At 41.3% G+C, this 21,995-nt stretch overlaps 1 protein-coding gene across 2 annotated transcripts in view; it reads left to right on the top strand.

Moving 5' to 3' along the window:
- The window catches only part of VPS16 (VPS16 core subunit of CORVET and HOPS complexes), a 192,969-nt gene that overhangs the window by 153,913 nt on the left and 17,061 nt on the right, over positions 1 to 21,995 (top strand). For both annotated transcript variants that reach the window (XM_088451038.1, XM_088451037.1), the window contains exons 18-20: positions 4,304 to 4,401; positions 11,226 to 11,333; positions 21,287 to 21,364. In XM_088451038.1, coding sequence (XP_088307164.1) covers positions 4,304 to 4,401; positions 11,226 to 11,333; positions 21,287 to 21,364 — 284 coding nt within the window. The remainder of the gene's footprint in view (positions 1 to 4,303; positions 4,402 to 11,225; positions 11,334 to 21,286; positions 21,365 to 21,995) is intronic.

Genomic DNA, 21,995 nt, shown 5'->3' with positions numbered 1-21,995 from the left:
ATCCTGACTGCATCCCAGAACAAACAACACCATACTTTGTGTTCCTCAACAAATATTACTCTTCCTACCTATTTAATCACAGTGTGTTTCACCAACTGTTTATTCATTCAGATTGACATCTGAAATAAGTTGATTTGGCTCATACATGAATGCTTTGTGGCCAAATAGACAACCCAACATTTCCTCTAAGCCCCACCTGATGCTGTGTGCAGCCATGGTAAAAACATCCTCCTCTTACCTTAACATTTCCTCAGAATGAATCCAGATTTAGAACATCAATTCATAAAGCTGTGGACAAATGTTTTTTTCTTTTTTTTTTCTTTTTAAATGGATGCAACTTAAAATCATTTAGAGCTCAGACAACAGTTTATATAACTGTCCAGAAAATGTATCCATGTGGAAAAGAGAAACGCACAAGAAGATTCCCAAACACACTGCTGTGAACCTGTAAAAAAAAATGCTGCTATTCTATTATAACATAACAAGCAGGAGTTTCAGTTATTCTGCTTTTGTACCCAAATTCCGAGTTTGACCCAGAGGTTGGAACAGGGTTCCAAACCGGATCAGACCCGGAATTCAGCCGGCGCCGACCCAGGAAATTCCTGAGTCGGCAATGTTCACACCAGAGCCGGATCTGCAGTGACCCGGCTCTTCCTGCATGGAAGTGGATGCTTGGAGATGACGTCATCTCCAAGCGCCACTGAAGCTAGCCAATCAGCCGGAATGCTGCGTGCTCCATGTCATCGTGACGCGGATCGCGCCGTTTACACTGCAGGGTTTCACAGGTTATTCCCATATTAAACCCTGCAAGTTACCTGGGTTGGATTGCCAGGTCACTCGTCCCGGAAATCCAACCCTGTCCCCTTTTACACCAAGGAGCTACCCGGGTTAACCCTGCCATAACCCGGTTTTAGCGCTGGTGTAAAAGGGGTATCAGACATAGTTGCAAATATATGCCATCTACCACGTTCTTGTGCTCCTGCTAATAGAGTGGACATAGTGGTATACAAAAACAGTCCCAATTTTGGGACACGTGTTTTTTAATTGAGAGCTAACTTGCCCAGAGAATACCACAGGTACTGTACAACAGGCTCCAAAATGGCAATAGAAGGACCAGCACTCTTTGGCCCTCATTCAGATGCAGTCGCAAGAAGCGAGCGCTCGCTCTGAACGAGGGCGGCCGCTTGACTTTTCAAGTGCGGCCTCCTGGTCGCTAGCTAAGCTGTGGGTTGCCATCCACAGCTTTAGGGACCGGCCAGGTTGATGGTCGCGAAGGTCAAGACCATCGGGGCTTGCGACGAGACCCTAAGATTGGGTCTCGGCAACCGCATGCCCCAGGGAGCTTCCTGCTCTGATCGAGCAGGAAGCTCCCCACTGACATCACTGCTGATGTCAGTGTGGTCGCCCACAAAATGGCAGGCGTTCCTTAAACCACCCCCCCGCCACTCCTACAAAACTGGTCGAGCTGTCGATCAACATCGACAGCCGCTCCTTTTGTAGTGAGCTCCGGAGCGAGAGAATTTCTCTCTCGCTCTGGGGCGTGTGCAGTGCGGACGCTGCACATGCGCAGGGCCTAAACATCGACCCAGTTGCGAGTGCTCAGCGCTTGCGACCGGGTCTGAATGAGGTCCTTTGGCCCATAAATGCCTCACAAACGGCAATACAGGAATGGAAGTTGCTCAGTCAATTTATAAGTTAACATGAGGTTCTAGTAAAGGAGTGTTTATCTAAAAGCAATATATGAAAAAAGCAATATATTTTCTAGATGACTTATCCATTTCTGTATTGCTATTTATTCATCCTGTCAATCTGTCATATATTTATAGTTGTTGCATTTTCTGGACTACAAAGGACCAATATTTATATACAGAAAAAGGTTACTGGTCTGCACACCCTGAATATATATAATGGGAGGTGCTACCTGATGAGACTAATTGCAGTCACAGAAACAGACAAATCTCAGGTGCACAACTCCAAATTGTTAATAATACATATAAATGCAATAACATTTTGCAATCAATAGAGGGTTTTAGCATAATCATATCCAAGGTTATGGGCCTACCCACCATATCCAGGTAACCTCTTTAGGGTAGGTCCCTAAAATACTAAGGTTCAAATACAGAGTGCAGGACCCCCAAAACCAGCCCAGCTAAGGCCCCAGGGCACCGCCATAGTAAGGAAAGTGCAGTGTAAAAGAGATAGTTAGGAGCAGCCACAGCTGCATATAAAGAATGAAATAAAAAAGTGTGAAGTACATATATAATAAACAAACAGTGAAGGGTTAAAATGTGTTATATGCGGTGCCCTGAAACAGATCGACCAAAGCAATCCAGGGGGACCCACGCCCCAAAATATTAACCAAAGCTGCACTACAGTATATAACTTGTAGGACTTACCTAGAATTCCTAACATGCAGCTGTGGCTGCTCTTAACTATCTCTTTTACACTGCACTTTTTATTTTTATTATGGCGGTGCCCTGGGGCGGCTTAGCTGGGCTAGTTTGGGGGTGTAAAGAAGCGGATCACAGAAGCATGCAGTGAGCTGCAATTCACAAAAGACGCCTCCTGCGGATTTGGCATACTTTAGCACAGCCGCCACATACAAAGACAGCAGCTGCTGTACTACCTGTGTCTATCTCTGAATCTGGCCCATTGTCATAATGTCGGGTGATGTAATTCAGATAGTATTATAATCATTCTTTGGCTGCTTCTCCTGAAGCAGAACCTCACTGTAGGAAAAGCACCATAGCATGGTTATTATATGCTCATCCCCGCGTATCCCCGTATTCAATTCCAAATCCGCTAAAACGGCACCTGGCAAAAATGAAATCGACGAAAAGTCCTGTAATTTTTGGGGAAATCAGCCTGCCACCCCCCAAAAGGTGCTCTGACATGGGGGTTCACAACGGGTACCCCCGAATAGCCTTGCTAAAGGTATTTGGGGTCTTTAAATTGTCTCAAAATGTGCTATTTAGCGTCTTTGGGAAAGTGGTGAAGAATAGCACTTTTTTTTTTTTTTTAAATGACTAGTCCCACCAAATTTGGGGTACTTGAAAATGGGTGCAAGCATATTTTAAAGTGGCTAATGTGATTTTTTTTTTTTTTTTTTTAAATGTGAAAAATCCACCTGCCGCAACCACCTGCAATCAAAGAAACACCTGGGGCATACTTGGGGACCCCCCACCCTGAATCTATTTCACTAGTTTATAAGTGTAATCATGCTGTCCCCCAACTTTGTCTTTTTTTTCACCCCCAAAACTAAAGTACTTTTTTGGGGTGTCCTAAGGAACTTTTTAAAACATTTTTGAAACGGAATACGTTTGGGGGCCTGTCCAAGGGGTGCTGGGTGGTTTTTAGAAGTCTGCACCCCAAAACCTCAAATTTGCAATTTTTTGCACCACCTATTCATTGGTGATACTTTATCGCTGGGTCTGATGCATTTACTTTTCGCACTGTCAAAAAGTCCAACAAATTGAATACAGGGATAACACAAGTCATTGAAAATTATGTCATCGGCGAAAAATTTTTGCAGAGAACGGCTTTTCGCTCCAAATTGAATATGGCCCTAAGAGGAACCACACTGTTGTTTTTTGGACAAATGACAGCCAGTGGTAAGAGAGGAACATGTTATTGATTCTTAAATTCAGGCCAGTGATATACTCTATCTAAAGACACTGCTCTCTTGAATTTGCCACTTTCCTGTAACCACTCCCACCCAAGAACTTGGGCCACTTGTGATGTATAACTACTATGCATCCTTCTCATACATGGTACATGTACTCTGTCTTGACACCAAATTTATACATATTGGAAGGAATACTGTACGTGATTGTACATTCAGGTATGGATGTCTGTATTTGAAAGTATTCTGTACATATTTTGTGGAGCAATAGAGAAGTGGATAACAGCAACAGGTCTTGGAAATTTGTATCGTGAGCAGTTGAGCTTAACCTTATTACACTGAACTTTATCCTAGAGTGTAGTAAGAGCAAGTGCACGGATTTTAAGAGGGGCACAACTGAGATTGACATGTTAGAGAGGAATAATACTGGCAGCCGAATTTAATAATGGAATGGGGGGAGGGAAGAACCATTGATGGGGAAAATCAGTAAAGAGGATAACTGTAAACAGTCTGATATAGGAGTTAATCAACTGCATTGTACTTGTGGCATTGTACTTATTTAGCTTATTCTAAAAATAAAACATTGTACTCTTTTCAATGATGAGTCTCTTACCATGTTAGAGTAATGAAATCTATTATATTCATTTAACACTGATTTAACAAATATTTTTTTCCCCTTAGTTTACACTGTTGTGTCATATATGAAACACGAGTTTAATCGTAGAGATTTCTTCATGACTTTGCAGAACCACCCCATCGCTCTCAGTTTATATCGACAGGTGACATTACATTTTATGTATCTGTGTCTTTTTAACTTAATGATATGCGTGCTTTATGTTGTTTGTTTGTTTGTTTGCATTTTCCTTCATTTATAAAAAACACCAATCAGTGGCCACTATTATGTACACCTTCTAGTACTGGGTAGTACCCACATTTATCCCAAGAGCAGCCTGAACTCTATGTGGCATTGATTCAACAAGGTGTGGGAGATTCGGATACATGTTGACATTATAGAATCACTAACTTGCTATAGATTTGTTGTGCTGCAAATTTCTTGTTTTACCACATCCCAAAGGTGCTGTATTGGATGGAGTGCTGGTGACTGTGGAGGCCATTGAGCTCAATCATATTTCATGGAACTAGCTTGGGGTGAGGGTCATTCCGTGTCAAATCAACACACTGATTTTACCTCACCAGCTCAGATTTTGTTAAAATTTGGTATATGGAGAGTATATGTGTAGTCTAAGAAAAATACAAAATATTATTTAAATATATCATGCCGTTTCCAAAATATGTAAAGTAAAGTTTTCAAAAATCTGTCAAAAACGTACAACCAGCATATTTTCAAATCGCCATAGCAGCTCTCCTAATTAAGCTATAGAGGTGGGTGGGAGTGGTGTCATTTTACCTTGTTTTTTTATGCTCTTTCCTATGATATACAACACAATAGCCTTTGTGAGGAAAACCTTTTTCCAAATTCATTTCAAACTGAAATTTTTGATGATGATTATCTCAAAAAGTGCGTAGACAAAAAAGTTTTAAAAAATTCTGGAAATAGTCTATACTAATGTTAAATGTTTGTCAAAATGTAAAAGTGGGAGGATAATGGGTTCATAGTTAAAAATAATTTTAAAGCAAGGTAGTTTATTCACAAAAGCCTGGTGTATTACAAGTAGTAATAGGTAATAATAGATTTGATGGCTTCATTAGTTTAATTATATACGGTAAATCAAGTTGAATAGAAATACTTGACATTGTATTAGTCAGTCAACAATGTTGGCTGAAGATTAGTTTGACAATGCCTTAGTGGTTTTTAAAGTGTCATCAGGAGACAGGACACAAATTCTTCCAGTTGGAGTTATAGGGACGACTTTGCATAAGCCATCTATTAGAGGTATCCATAGTACATCAGGCTTCCTTGGATAGAAGAATGATGGTGAAGATCCAGCTGGATGAAGGAAGGTCACTTTTAATTAATCTTCATTCTTGTCCATCGCATAAGCAAGCCACCATTTCTTTTTATACACAACGGATATATAGCCATTTATTTGTGTCAACTGGAGTTTGTCTAGAGATTTTGTAACGAATACTGTAGATGATGATGTAGCTTTAGAAAGGGTTTTCACAGATATTTTTGATGTACTTGAATCAACAGGTATAAAAGCATGATACTGTTGTGTTCCCTGAATAGTTACTGACTGGCTGAAACGATCATTCAAAAATGTTTCAGACTCAATAAAGTCTTCTTGCGTTGTGAAAGTCCTATTAATTCCAGATATACTTTCTACTGCCCATTCATAAAGTTGGAGAGGTGTGAGGATTTGGTTCTCATATGGATGTTGTAGGCTGGCTCTAGCTGCCAGTCTCTTTACTGAGCCGCCAACTCCATCACAGGGGCCTTTCCCATGGGCTGTGGCCGAAAAATGCCACTCTGCCTCAACATCGAAGTCTAGCTTGTGACAAGACAAGTTTGTGAAAAAAAACAATTTTTAGCTTGAGTGATAACACTGTTTAAATATAACACAACAATTTAATAACAAATCACAGTATAATCAACTGAAAACATCTTCTAAAACACCACTATAATGCACTTACACCCACTCAATACTGACTCCAGACACAAACTAATAGGTATTGTGAGAGGAGGGGGCACTGACTGGGTGCAATGTCATAACTTGTCAAGAGCTTGCACAGACATGCTGCAAACTGTCCTGCAATACTGAGCATGATTCCTCACAATTAATTCATGAGAGCAATGATTCATGAGCATGATTCATAAATAATGCATTAACATTATTGAAGATCATTATTTATTTGCAAGCATTATTCATTGTTTTTAGTTAATAAAGTCCTATAGGAGCTTTTATAATTAAGCCTACAATATTTGATTTTTGTAAATTCTCAATTTTTGACAATCTCTACATGTGAGAATATATAATATATATATTCTCACATGTAGATAATGACAAAAAGTAACTAAGAATTTACATTTATTTAAAATATTGAGTGTTATGCTAATTTTAGTTGATCCATCATATAAGTGGATTTAAACGTAGTGCCTACTCCTGTTTAAAAATATTTTTAACTATGAACCCATTATCCTCCCCCTTTTTTTTTTTTTTTAATTGAGTAAATTTTTATTGGTTTATAGAAGTACATTAACAAATAACCAAACTAAATAAATAATAATAATAATAAAAAAAAAAGAATATATATATACACATACATATATACACATATACATACATATATACACATTAATACATAATCAAATAACAGTATCTGGAATATAAAACCTAGATCTACAAACTGCATCCCAGATCCATTGCTTATAAAAAATATAATATTAATCTGTATACCAAAACAATAAACATAGAGAAAAAAAAAAAAAAAAAAAAAAAATATATATATATATATATATATATACACACACACACATATATATATATATATATATATATATATATATATATAAAAATACACTATACAAATATTGGAATATTGTCAAAAATAACACCTGAAAAATTGGCAAAATCAACTAGATCCCAATAAATTCTGCTCTCAACTTATCACACAGCACATTACCTCCAACAAAGTAATAATCTACCTCATTATCCTAACAATAATATACCGGTCAATCATTAGGCAGTGCACGGGCATAACAGGATTTAAGCCAACTGCTCCAGATACGTTCATACTTCTCAGCTTTTCGACAAATAAAGACATGTTTTTCATGTTCAACAGTGGTACGGACCAAGGACAGCCAAGCATTATAATCTGGTCCTGTAGGAGCCATCCACGACCGAGCCACACATACATTAGCTAGTGTACACATATTGACAATGTATTGCTTAAGATATCTGTCCACTACCTCATCGTCCATAGAGCCTAAACAGCACGTCAATGGCGTAGCTAAAGTGGGAGCAATACCTGTATTGGACAAAACTCTCAGAACCTTATTCCAAAAAGTGCTAACCACCGGACAATCCCATAGAAGGTGCCAGAGAGTACTGCTACTAATTTTACACTTAGGGCATATGTCAGATGCTCTCCCCCCAAATTTTAGCAAATGAACAGGAGTTAAATAGGTACGGTGTAGAATAAACAGTTCAATCTGTTGAAATCTTATAGAAGTCGTGGAAATACGAGGAGCTTCTAGAGCATTATCCCATTCCGTATCACTTATAAGGCCAATATCTCTCTCCCACTTTGATCTAAGATGTGGTAAACTATCCTTATGATGATAAGACAATATGCAGGAGTATAAGTAAGAAAGCGTCTTCCAGGGACCTAAAGATAAAAGGAATGACTTCAATGGGGATATTTGAATTAGAGGAGGGCCATCTGAAAATTGAGCCGAGAGAGCATGCCGTAATTGTAAATATCTATAGAAATATGATTGAGGGAGATGATGAGCTTCTTGGAGTTGTGCAAAAGATTTAAGAATTGAAGTGTCATATAAATGACCCAATGTAGTTACACCGTTAGAACCCCATGTCACCTCAAGCTGTAAAGAGGCCAGTTCAGGTAATATACGTGTCTGGATCTAATCCCGTAAACTGTAGAATACTAGATACCAATTTCCATATCTTAATAGCTTGCATCAACAGGGGAGGGCCTTTCTGTATAATTCTACCCACAAGCAAGGCCTGCAATGGTGTAAAGTTAAGAAAAATCTGAGAAACCAACAAAATGTGCAGGGCATTAGGGGAGTCATCTTGAAGCCATAACCGTATATGTGCCATCTGCGCCGCATAATAATAAAATTTGAAATTTGGAAGAGCCAGACCTCCCCCAGACCTAGATCGGGTCAGAGCTGCCAATTGAATACGTGGTCGACGATTCACCCAGACCAATGAAGAAAGAAGACTATTCAAATGCCTAAACAATATATCTAATAAAAACAGGAGAATGCTGTAAAATGTACACAAATTTTGGCTACACCACCATCTTGATTAAGTTAATTCTACCAGTAACGGTAAGAGGGAGCCGGCGCCAGGACTGAAGTTTGCCCTTTAAGTAGACAAACAGTGGCTCAACATTCAATACTATATAGTCCTTTGGGGAATTAGTTATCCAAATACCTAAATATTTAAATTTATTTACCCAACAGAGAGGGAGAGCGATAATGGGAACAGTCGGATACAACCCCCTAAGAGGAAGGATAGATGATTTGTCCCAGTTTATCTTAAGACCAGAAAAAATTCCAAATTGTTCTATGACTTGAAGAACCACAGGCATAGCTGTTACATAATCAGACAAAAAAAGTAATAAATCATCTGCATATAAGGAAACTTTGTCCATTCTATTACCCAATTGGAGACCTATAATATCAGGGTGAGAACGTAAAATACAGGCTAACGGCTCAATAGCCAATGCAAACAGGGTTGGGGACAAGGAGCAACCCTGTCTTGTACCCCGAGACAGGGGGAAGGACGGGGAGATAAACCCATTCACTGACACCCTGGCAGTAGGGTTCGCATACTTAAGCTTTACCCATTTCAAGAACACCGGCCCAAACCCAAAACATAACATGACCTCCCACAGAAAGGGCCACTCCACAGAGTCAAATGCGTTTGCAGCATCTAATGACACAATAATAGAGGACGATTCCTCCCCATGGGAGGCCTGTAAGTGAGTGTGCAGCCTTCTAATGTTCTCCGACGTCGACTTGCCTGGCATAAATCCTGATTGGTCTGGGTGAATAATCGAAGTAATAACAGTGTTTAGCCGAATAGAAAGGATCTTAGCCAAAATTTTGGCATCTGTGGGAATTAGAGAAATTGGCCTATAGGAATCAGGGTATCTAGGGTCCTTCCCGGGTTTAGGGAGCACAACAATTATGGCTTCAGACATAGATGGAGAGAACAAATTCTCTTCATAGAGCCCATTAAGCAGATCTAAAAGTCTTGGAACAAAGATACGAGCATGTTTTTTCTATATCTCTATGGGAATCCCATCAGATTTGGGTGCCTTGTTACCGGGAAAGGAACTAATCGCAGCATCTACCTCCTCCAGGGTCAACGGGGCATCTAAATACGCCCGAGCCTCGGATGACAATTTTGGAAGCCTAGCAGAAGCAACATATAATGACAGAGCATTCACATCCTCAGTCAACTGTGTTTTATATAAGTTTTTATAAAATAAACTAAAAATCTCTGCAATATCTTGTGTAGATGTGACCATGGAACCCTCAGGCTATCCTCCCCCTTTTTACATTTTGAAAAAATTTAACATTAGTACAGTATAGACTAGTTCCAGAAATGTTTTGAACTTTTTTGTCAACACACTTTGAGATAATCATGATCAAAAATTTCTGTTTTGAATTTGGAAAAAGTTTTTCCTCACAAAGCCTATTGTGTTGTAAATCATGGGAAAGGGCATAAAAACATAGTAGAAAGGCACCACTCCCACCTCTCTATCTTAATTAGGCGAGCTGCTATGGCGATTTGAAAATATGCTGGTTGTGCGTTTTTGACAGATTTTTGAAAATCTGACATATTTTGGAAACGGCATGAGATGTTTAAATAAAATTTTGTATTTTTATTAGACTACACATATACTCTCCATATACCAAATGTGAACAAAATCTGAGCTGGTGAGGTAAAATTTTAACAAAAAGTGTGTTGATTTGACACGGAATGGCACGTGACTTGCTTACTGCTTTTGATTATGGCATTTCAATTAATCTCAGTTGATATCTGCTGATGTAGGCCATCCATTTCAAGGTTCGACATGCTGTGTTCAGAGATGCATATCTGTAAACCTCTGGTGTAACATGAATATTTGAAAATTCTCCTCTGACCTCTCTCATCTAAGGTGTTGATACTCACTGGGTGTTTTTTGTTTGGTGTACTATTCTGTGTAAAGGGGCACATCCACTAGCAGATAGTGGAACGACAGTACGCTTACACCATTGTAATCGTACAGTCGTTCCTCTTCCCATGCAGTGCCTATATTGAACGATATGTCGTTCAGTGTGGGCACCCTCCGTCATCCCTGAACATGGTCAATCTGTCGTTATTGGCAGATTGACGAGCATGTTCAGGCGATGATTGATGTCAGCAACGATCAGCGGGAGCGCACATCGCTGGTCGTTTTCGACATTATAGTGCACAATTAATGAGTGCTTGAACGATAACAATGTCGTTATCGTTCAATCGCTCATTTATACTCATATATATCGCCTAGTGGATGTGCGGCTTAAAGTCTGAAAACTTTTGTGTGATAAAATATAAGCAGATAGCAAAACGGAAGGTACCCCATCTTTCACCACCAGTTATTCCACAGTCAAAGTCCCAATTCTTTCCAATTCTCCCGTTTGTTTTGAACAACAACTTGGACATCTTGACCTTATTTGCCAGCCTTTAAGCATTGCGTTGCTGCCATATGATTGGCTGGTTAGATATTTACATTAATGATTAGATGTACCTAGCAGCCGTCTCTGGGTGTATATGTGTAATGGGCATTTTCCAGATGTCTGTTTTGCTGAGTAGGAGTGGATTATTTCCATTCCCTATTTCTTACAAAAACATATTTCTTGCTGTCTATAAGAAGGCACATTCAAATTATAAAACTGTATTATATAAATCTATTTTGACAGTTCTGCAAGCATCAAGAACCCGAGACACTAAAAGATCTATACACTCAAGATGATAATCACCAGGAGCTTGGGAACTTTCACGTGCGCTCCAGCTATTACACAGAAAAGGTATTACTACCTGTTATTTTAATATTTCATTTAATAGGATTGCTCTACTCTGCAAACATGGCTCACTATTAATCTTATTCTGTTTTATATGTAGAATTTACAGCTCTTCAGAGCTTTGAACGATGAGATTGTGTAGAGAATGCAACAGTTGTTTGTAGGCCAATATCATGCCCTTTTACCAAAATTTCAAATAACTAGAGAACAATTTAGGCAAATTAGGAGTTCTGACTTTAGGTATAAAAGTAATACAACGATTAACCAGAATACTCCTTTGCTTTTTTTTTGGTCAACACTAGAAAATGTTTATCAAGTGCCTACGTGAAGAGGAATTTTTTAAGGTTGTTTCAATTCTGCACAATTTCGGTTTGCAAACACAAAACTGTACATTGACTATCATCTATGGGGTACGAGGTAAAATCAGCCATGTTGATGGTAACAATGTGCTGTTCTGTAACGCACATCACTACTATAACACAGAATCTAATTGCCCCTCCTTGTGTTTTAGATTATATAAACCTAACTCCTAACAGAAAATGTTTCTCTGGCATAGAATCTTGGTGATATGGGATAATCATGGGCTGTACATATAGATTCCTATGAGTCGCTATTTAGCGCTGCAATTCGCTTAAGAAAGAATTGCTTTCCAGTCCAATCTCGTGGTTCCAAAGCACAAAAAGTTACTTATGTAAAAAGGGGTAACACAATATAAAAGTTAACAATTACAGTAAAAAGCAATGAAAATAGTACAGCCCGATACATACGCGTGCGCACTGGTCCCAGTATACAGTAATCAATCTAGTCCCAGTATACAGTCTGCGGTCGCTAGAAGATGTGTGTACACTGAGGTCAGGACTCAGCCTATATACTTTACAGGTTTCTGAGTTAACAAAGGGACAAATTGACAGGTTCTCATTGGTTCTTTCTTCTGGTCATTGGTCAGTTCATACGGTGTCATCAGGGGTATGGCTCAATCTTCCAATAGTCACATTGTGTAGCTTCCCGCCGAAGAACTGGTTAAAACTGGCTACAACACTGCATACAAGTAATAACATATTCAATAATTCCCTGTCATCCATAACTAGCGGACGCATGATGCGACTTCTTTGCCGATAGAAACGGATGTCTGCAAATAAATAGGGATTTTGTATGATACCAAACATGACATGTCCACTGTATTCTGAACCTTAGATCTCCTTTAAGTACATCTCACATCATAATTATTAGCTAACAAATACCTTTAATAACTCTGGTTATTAACTATAATGTGTGGGAACCATTTTATATGTATGTGTATTGAAATAGCAAAGGTGCGTCTATGTGTATGTACGTGAATATATACAGGCGAGCTTCCATGTATATTGCATGTGAATACGCATACGAGCGTCTGTGTATGTATGTATGTATATATATATGTGTGTGTGTGCATTATGTGCGTCAGTGTATGTGTATTGTGGATTCGCATTTGTGCGCATTGGATTACACCGACGCAAAGTAGCGTCCTAGTAATACGTCATCCGACCATAGACGACTATATCGTCAGATAATAATTGTACAGCGATCATTTCCAATTATTTGATTTTGACATACATGACGTTCTTGCAGAAGTAGGCACAATTTGCAAACTAATTTTTTTGTGGGCTGCCTCCTCCCCTCTACGTCCCATGGTAAAAAGCATCTCCGTTATATTTTTATTTTCTTGGGCTGGGGGGGCCAGAATTGGAGTGTACCATTGTGACTATAAAGAAATGAGGGGTTGCTTGAGCTATATTTATTCAGTTCACAGAGTAGAGATTACAAGACTTGATACTTTTGTTGACTTTTTCAATGTTCCCCAGCTCATTCCAGGGCTGCACAAGTTTATACGCAAATGTTTATACATTCCCTATTACTAAAATCTGCCTTCACCTTCCTACATCGCATTTCTGTGCTGATAATCTTTCACTGAAGATACATACGCATCTGGGTGGATAAAAACGGACGTCTTTACCAATGCAGAAGAAAATTCAGTGTGTGTCATCCATGTGGTTACACCTTTGAAACTTTCACAGAACATTTGCATTACATGCTCATTTGACATGTGTTTATAGATATATTTTCCTCCTGGACATTAAATGTGTATTGTATGCTTGAAATCTTTCCTATTAATGATGGACATTACAGGGTGTGGTTACGCCCTGTGTACATTACAGGGTAGTATCTACCCATTGGCCAGGATGGCACTTGCCAGGGATGCCGGCCGAGGGGGGCCGTCTGACTGTCTGGCGGTCCCACTTGCAGCCAAGGGTAGAATCAGGCAAAGACAGCCAGGACTGGAGTCCCAGGTACACCCCTGGCTACAACCCGGGGTAGATGTCCAGGGACAAGTAGCCGGTGGCGCTTGCCAGCGGCTGCCTGGTACGTACAATTAATGAATAGTTTATTTTTACACAATTGCATCACTGAGGAGCCGGCCACAGCCAGTAGATATGGAAAGTATCTGTGTGGGCTGCACGGGCTGAACACGAGTGGCCAGGAGCTGGAGAGACAGGAGGAGGATGGTTGGAGAGACAAGGGGGTAGCTGGGGCGACAGAAGGGGGGTGGCTGGGTAAACAGGAGGAGGATGGCTAGGGAGACATAAGGAGCTGCTGGCTGATGAAAAATGGGAGCTGGCTGGGGAGACAGAGGGGGGGCTTGCCTGGGAAAACGTTATAAGTACTTATTGAATAGTGTAATTATTCAGAAATTATGGTGGGGGTGGAGGGGGGTGCCAGTCCATTACTTTACATATTGTATGTATTACATTGTTTGCCAATTCTGCATCCTAATGTATGCTGTATGTGATGTTGCTGTATCTCACAATGTTACAGTATCTAATGTGGATTTATATTTTCGGTATATTTTTTATTACAAGTTATTTATAAAGCGCACACACATTTCGCAGCGCTTTACAGAGAATATTTGGCCATTCACAGTACGCTTACAATCTATATTCCTTATCACATACACACTAGGGTTAATTTTTTTGGGAGCCAATTAACCTACCAGTATATTTTTGGAGTGTAGGAGTAAACCGGAGTACCTGGAGGAAACCCACGTAAGCACAGGGAGAATATACAAACACAGTTAAGGCCGTAGTAGGAATCTAACCCACAACCTCAGTGCTTTGAGGCAGTAATGCTAACCATTACACCGCCTAACGCATCAATTTTGTATATTGTAGTTTTCACATTCCAGTATTTCTAAATAACTCTGCGAGTGTTTACGCTGTCCACTTGTGGTCTTCACATGAGTGTCAAGTCTGTATTGTTAATGGTGACTATTAGAATCTTGCAATCTCATCTGGTTAGACTATAACTGGTATATTTACTGAAGTGAGAGTTTTTAGATATGGAGATGTTGCCCATAGCAACCAATCAGATTCTACTTAAAATTTTACTAGCACCTTCTAGAAGATATTAGCTAGCATCTGATTGGTTGCTATGGGCAACATCTCCACTTCTATAAACTCTTACTTTAGTAAATATGACTCCTGCACAGGCTACTTAGGGGTATAAGTTCATACCAGGAGACCGGAGGCAAGATAATTGTTGGTGGACCTCTCAACTTCCTGCTCGCATTCACTACAAACACCCTAGCAGCACTCAGGCACACATTCCCCCTGAACTACATTCACTATCAACACCCCAGCAGGAGTTGGGTATGAAATCTCGGCTGTCGGGATGCCGCCGTTCAGAATACCGACAGCGGCATCCCGACAGCCAGAATCCCGACACCCATAGAAAGGCAGGTAAGTATTTTACCTACCCTAACCCTCCCTCCCCGGTGCCTAAACCTAACCCCCCTTCCTAGTGCCTAAACCTAATCTCCCCCTGCCTGCACCATAAACCAAAGACCCCCCTCCCTGGTGTCTAAACCTAACCTCTCCCCCAGTGCCTAAACCTAACCTCCCCCTCCCCTAACCCTTCCCCTAATGCCTAATCCCGCTAGCTAATGCTAACCTCCCCCTAACACCCCGATACTTACATTCGGGATGCCGACGGTCGGGATACTGGTGCCGGGATCCCGACCTGTCGGGATTTTGCCGCCGGTATTTGGACCATCTGCATGCTGGGATGCTGACTACATCCTCCCCAACAGGGTCCAGTCACTCTCACTACTACACTAACTACTAACACCCAGACACACCCTCTTCTCCCCACATTCATTGCCAACACTCCAGGAGCACACAGGCCCCGCCACCACCTCCACTTGCATTGGCTACTGACGCTCCAGTAGCACCCAGTCACGCATTCTTCCCCCCCCCCCCCTGCATTCACTGCCAACACCCTAGGAGCACCCAGACACACAGGAGTCAAACCAATTAGCGGCGAGATCAGCGCTACAGCAGCCATGCTTTACGGAAGTCTGAATTTGCCTGGGCTGTGAGCAAAAATGAGAGAATTTGGTCTGGGAGCGCACCACGAAGGGTGCGAGATGCACAAACACTGTCTGTTGCTGATCAGGATCTTCCGTTGCGATTTGCTGCTCCCACAGGAACAGCAGAAGAAGCAGGTCTCACGTGTGTGAGGGTGAAGAGTCAACAAAGGAGGGAGGCGCCATGCACTCCAGCTGCCCTGCCCCTTTTATGTTAATTGGTTTGGTTTCCTTGCTGGTGATCCGTCCCTAGACTGGCAATGGACAGGTAAGGCCTGGGAGCTGGAGGACCCCTGGTCTCCCTGCTTAATCCTACTTTGGGGCGCATAAAGCAATACCTGGAGCAATGGAGGAGGTCAGAGTGCCCCCTTCAGTGCTGGTCCCGGAGGCTATCACCTCCTTTGTCTCCTGTATTTATGCCCCTTAGCCATGTATTTTGATTAATATGTGCAGGGACCCTTTCAAAACAAACAGCTTGGAATCTACACAAACTGGGGGTTTTCAGGATTGTTCAGTCAGCTTGTTGCAGGGTTTAAAAGGCTGGATTCTAGGGACAGAAAATAAATTTAACTTTGGGATATACTGATGTGTGTAGTTAAATCTATATCCAGGCCCTGCATGCTACATTTGAAGGATCTTTCCAGGACATGTCTAAAGACTCTGCTTGTCTAATTCATCTTGCATTAGCTGCAAGTTACCAAAGGATCTGTACAGCTACAGCATGGACTGGTAACGTAAACCGCTGTGGACATTGTAGCGGGCTGTAGTTTATAGTACTGGGAGCATCAGTATTGGACTCTAAGGTAGTGGTGACCTGTGTGGCTATTTGTTTAGTGTAGTTGAGAATATATAAGCACAGACGGTGTAATGGTTAGCGTTACTGCCTCACAGCAATGAGGTCATGGGTTCAATTCCCACCATGGCCCTAACTGTGTGGAGTTTGTATATTCTCCCTGTGCTTGCGTGGGTTTCCTCCGGGTACTCCGGTTTCCTCCCACACTCCAAAAATATACTGGCACGTTAATTGGTTCCCCACAAAAATTAACCTGTGTGTGCATGTGATAGGGAATATAGGCCCTCATTCAGAGCCGTACGCTCTGAGCAGAGCGCACGCTCTGAATGAGGGCCGAGCTCCATTTTCATGGAGCGTCCTCCTGGACGCTCGTATAGCTGTGGGTCACCACCCACAGGCTATACGAGCGTGCTTTTTGATGGCCGCGATGGTCGAGACCATCGCGACCATCGAAATTGCGAGCCGGAGCCTGCGGTTGAGGTTTTCAACCGCAAGCTCCGGAGTGATTTTGGCTCTATCAGAGCCAAAATCACTCCCACTGACATCACTAGTGATGTCAGTGGGCCGGCTTCTGACGGGAGGCGTTCCCGTGGGAACGCCCCCGTCAGGGAGGCACGCCCACCAAAGGGGGCGTGCTGTCAATCAACATTGACAGCACGCCCCCTTTGATCGGACACAACGAGCGAAGGACTTTCCTTCGCTCGTCGCGTCTGGCGCATGCGCACGACGGAGCTCCCTCCGTCGTGCGCATGCTCAGTGCATAACATCGACCCACTTGCGAGCGGACAGCCGCTCGCGAGTGGGTCTGAATCAGGCCCATAGATTGTAAGCTCCACTGGGGCAGGGACTGATGTGAATGGCCAAATATTCTCTCTGTAAAGCGCTGCCGAAAATGTGTGCGCTATATAAATAACTGTTAATAAAAATAATCTATATATATAATCGAGAAAGAGCTATCGATCTGTCAATCCTTCCGTGTCCGGGCCGGGTGAGGTTTCCCGAGTTGGGTCAAATTAAGCCATACATAATGTGTGTGTATATGTATATTCTATAGTCTTACTGTTTATACTATTATGCATAAACATATAATTAACTATTCATCCAAGAAGTGCAAAACTAGGAAAACGATTTCCTAAGGCTCCACAAGATCCCGGAGAGTGGTTTCTTCATCAGAGGTCTTTGACCAACTTGTGGAATGGTTGTGTCGGTCTGAGGTGGACTTTATGGCCTCTTGACGGAACCGCAATGTGCCACTCTATGACGTGCATGATGGACAGTCCTGGTGGACGCTGTGATGGCCCCATGGAAATACAACTTGCTGTAACTGTTCCAGTTGATTATAATACACCCTCATATGCTAAAAAAGGCCAAAGCCAATTGAGTTGCTGAGTTCCAGATGGGCCCCGATCAGGCCAAAATGGTCCTGGTACAGAATCATTCTCAGCATGACAGTGGAGCCAATTTGGCGACAGCCCGTCTGATTTCCTTAGTCAGGGCTGATTTTTCCATCAGGAGATTTAAGTTCGGTTTGACAGCAAGACTGATCTGGAAAGATCTCGATCTGAAAACGAGCATCTTCCAAAAATTACCACCGCGTTTTGAAGATTTTCATATCCTGTTGTAAAAGGGAATAGGTCCACATGTTTATGGTCAAGCTAGTTAGTCTGTTATCATTATTGCAGGAAGTGGATAGTGATTTAAAGCTGACTTCCCTAAAGGTACAGGTTATCGTCCCATTCTATAGATTTCTAAGGTAAGTTAACATCTTTGAAGTTCAGAACTTTTGAAGGCAGTGCTCCATGTCCAACCTTCTTATATTCCCTCGGTTGTCCTTTGCGATCTCAATTTGGTCTTCTGAGACTTTTTTTTTTTGTTTCGTATAATTTTATTGAGAAATCAATAATAAGCAGAAGGAAATAACAGAGGAACAAACACAGAGACCATATAGATGACAAATTAGGTTTTGGCTAACATAGCTACAAAATATAACGTATAGCAACTTGTTAACAGTGATCAATTTTACCAAGGAGAAAATGGAATAAAAAATAAACAAAGAAAAGAAAGAAAAAAAATAATTGGGTAGTGGGGTGGGATAAGAACAACAAGTAAAATAAGGCTCATGAGGGGAGGATTTAAAAAAAAAAAAAAAAAAAAACAAGGGTAAGATGAGCAGAGGATAGCAATATCTGGCAGCTTTTAAATTATCACAAAAAGTTCTCAAGAATTCTGATGGGAAAGATAATCTGGGTCAGAAATAGGAAATAGAAGAAAGGAGAAAAATTTGAACCCAGAAATAGGAAATAGAAGAAAGGAGAAAAATTTGAACCCAGCGCAATATCGCCGGTGACGGGACCCCACAAGTGCATACACTCTTGCTGATGCCGGTTCCGACGGGGGGAAGGGACCTGTCATGCTCCATTCTACACCCACGGTAGCACGCATATTATGGGTACACATTAATTGATGTACCTGATATGTCGCTCCGATCCACGGGACTGGACGACCTATCGTCTAGTGCACAGGTTCTCAAACTCGGTCCTCAGGACCCCAAACAGTGCATGTTTTGCAGGTCTCCTCACAGAATCACAAGTGCAATAATTATATCCACCTGAGGATCTTTTAAAATGTGTCAGTGAGTAGTGAGTACACCTGTGCACCTGCTGGGTGATCTGAAAAACATGACCTGTGTGGGGTCCTGAGGACCGAGTTTGAGAACCACTGGTCTAGTGTGTACCTACCTTAAGACAATTTTTTGATCTGTCATTTATACTGATCGCTCTGCCCAGCAATTTACCTGCAGAGCTTCCAGGACTCATTCCCACTTGTTTATTAGCCAGCTTGTAATGTGGAAAAGCTGTCTGAATCTGTTATAAGTTGTAGACAACATATATTAAGAATGGTAAGGAAGGGGCAAAATCCTGTAAATATATATATTTTTTTAATTCTGTTTATTAAGATTTTTCAACAAAGATTTTAACATAGAGATATTGAGAATAGTACAGAATATGGTCTGTGACAGTAATGTTATCAACAAAACATGACATAAATATGATAAGCAAAACATGGATTAAACACGTCATCAGTAAGTTGACGACCACAATAAAATTATTGTAAGGAAAAAAGAGAAAAATGCATATAACAAAGAAGAAAAAATAAAAAATATTAAGTGAAGCTAGATGGTTTGTTGTGGGGGTTCAGCCTCCAAGTGAAAAGTCCACGGGGTCCACCTTCACAAAGTTGGCTGGAGTATCATGAATAACTGATGTAATGTGTTCTATGCGATAGGTGGAACAAATTGCATTAATGGTAGCTGTCATAGAAGAATAAGGGTCTTTGATTTCCAATTTGACATTTTGCTGTATTAATGATCTGTTTAACTCGCTTTTGTGTGAGGTGAGGGATTTGTGGGATTGTCCGAGATAATAGAGAATATAGCGGAGAAGCCGGAATTTGAATACCAATATTGTTTGTAAAGAGCATTTTCTAATTGCCATAAGCAGGAGCGAAGTGGGCCACCAGGAGAGCCATGCTCTCCACTGCCGGGCCGGCAGCCAGCTCACATTGTCTACTGACCTGGGGTGGCTCACACTGGCTGCTGGCTGGCGCGCTTCCAGAATTTGCATTCCGCTGTGGAACGCAAACCGGAAGTGGTCTGCTTCGGGCTGCCGGGCCTTCTGGGTGCCTTTTAGCCGGGGCTCGTGCTTTTACACTGCTTGGACATCGGCCATGGATCTTGTAGCTGTGGCTGCTGTCTCTGTACTCCTTCCTACTTGATCTGAGGTCTGTCTCTTTGTCCTCCCATCATTCTGCAGACAGAGAGGCGCCCGACCCCTTCCCTTCCAGTCAATCATGTAGGATGCTCCGCCTCCCACATTACATACATCCTGGTGCTGTTAGATGGATGGGGTGGGAACTGCTGGGCAGGGGACATTGCTGAGATGGAGTGAGTACAGTGCTGCCTACCCTGCTGCTCCAGTGGGAGCAGCAGCGTATATAGACAGCACTGTTCTCACTCGATCTCAGCACTGTCCCCCTGCCCAACTCCATCCCAATCTCAGCACTATCCCCACCCAAGCTCCCACCCCATCCCAGCACTATTCCCTCTTCAGTTCACCCCATCTCAACACCCTTCCCAACATCCTTTCCCTCCCTATCTCAACAAATTAACCATCCCAGTTGTCACCCCGTCTCAGCAATGTCTATTCCCCAGCTCATATGCCATCTTAGCACTGTCCCCTACGGGCTGTGACAACATGCCTGTCACTCTACAGCACGTGGTCACAGCCAATCAGCGGCCGCTACATGTAGAGCGGCCTCTGATTGGCTGGCGGGCCATGAGAATTTCAGCAGAGTAGCGTCTTGTGTCTCTCTGCATAGTATAGGTATATGTAATCACACATATACTAGTCACACCTGATCGGGAGAACGATGAGACCATTTTGAAAGCTGCGTGTTGCCTGCTCCACTATATTAAATGTATTTAATTGAACTGATAATGTGAATTAAATTTATTTATTTTCAAGATCTGAGCACCTGCCTCTGAGGACAAAAGCTTACTACTGTAGTGTATTTGGGGCTATATATGAGCCGGTCATGATTGTATGTTTTTTCACAAAGTATTGTTACACTGGTGGGACAAGTCATTCCACTCTTGTCATATATCACACTAATACCTTATCTCACCATCTAGCCTTAATTACACATGGCAGTAATTAATTGAGGTCTCCTGGTATCCCATGGTAACTGTGTATTTACCTATTTGCACAGAGCGTTGAAGGCCGTGTTGCTGAGCTGCAGAATGCTGTAGACGAGTACTACAAAGCAAAGAATGATTTGGCTGCTAAGGTGAGAGAGTCACTTTGTTACATTGAGTTCACAAAAATAAATTTGGCTTTTTTTAATAAGAAATGTTTGTTTTATTAACGAAAGTTGTTAATGTAACATGCAAAGCAAAACATTATTATGTTGTTTATCCCAATATTTCATTTAAAATTAGTATTACCTTTTTATAGCAATAGGTATTGACACATTAGTTAGAGATGTGATATTGAATGTAGATAAATAATCATGTATATGCAGTTACAAATTCTACATGTTACAAATACAACACTTTTAAAAGATTAGAAAATATATTTGAGTCACTGATTTTGAGAGATAATTACCGGTAGTTGTCTGCACTGAAACATGAGTTCAACCCTATTTGTTACACAATTATGTCTTTGCATTCATATATACTATATATATATATAATCACTTTATTATGTAATATAGTCGGTGCCTTCCTGTACATGAGTGTTCAATTTCATGGACAGGGATTCGCCAACTTAGTGACTACAATCTGTGCATAAAATAAAAAAAAAGACACTATGAACAGTCTCAATGAGTAAGCAGACATAGGAATTGCAGCTTGCCTCTAAGTAATAAACAGTTGTGAGAGAATGGGTCCCTACTGATGGATTCTAAGCAGTGTATTAAT

Source organism: Taudactylus pleione, unplaced genomic scaffold (genome assembly GCF_031769625.1).
Source record: "Taudactylus pleione unplaced genomic scaffold, aTauple2 ptg000536l, whole genome shotgun sequence".
Lineage (NCBI taxonomy): Eukaryota > Metazoa > Chordata > Amphibia > Anura > Myobatrachidae > Taudactylus > Taudactylus pleione.
This window is presented reverse-complemented; position numbering and strand designations above follow the sequence as displayed.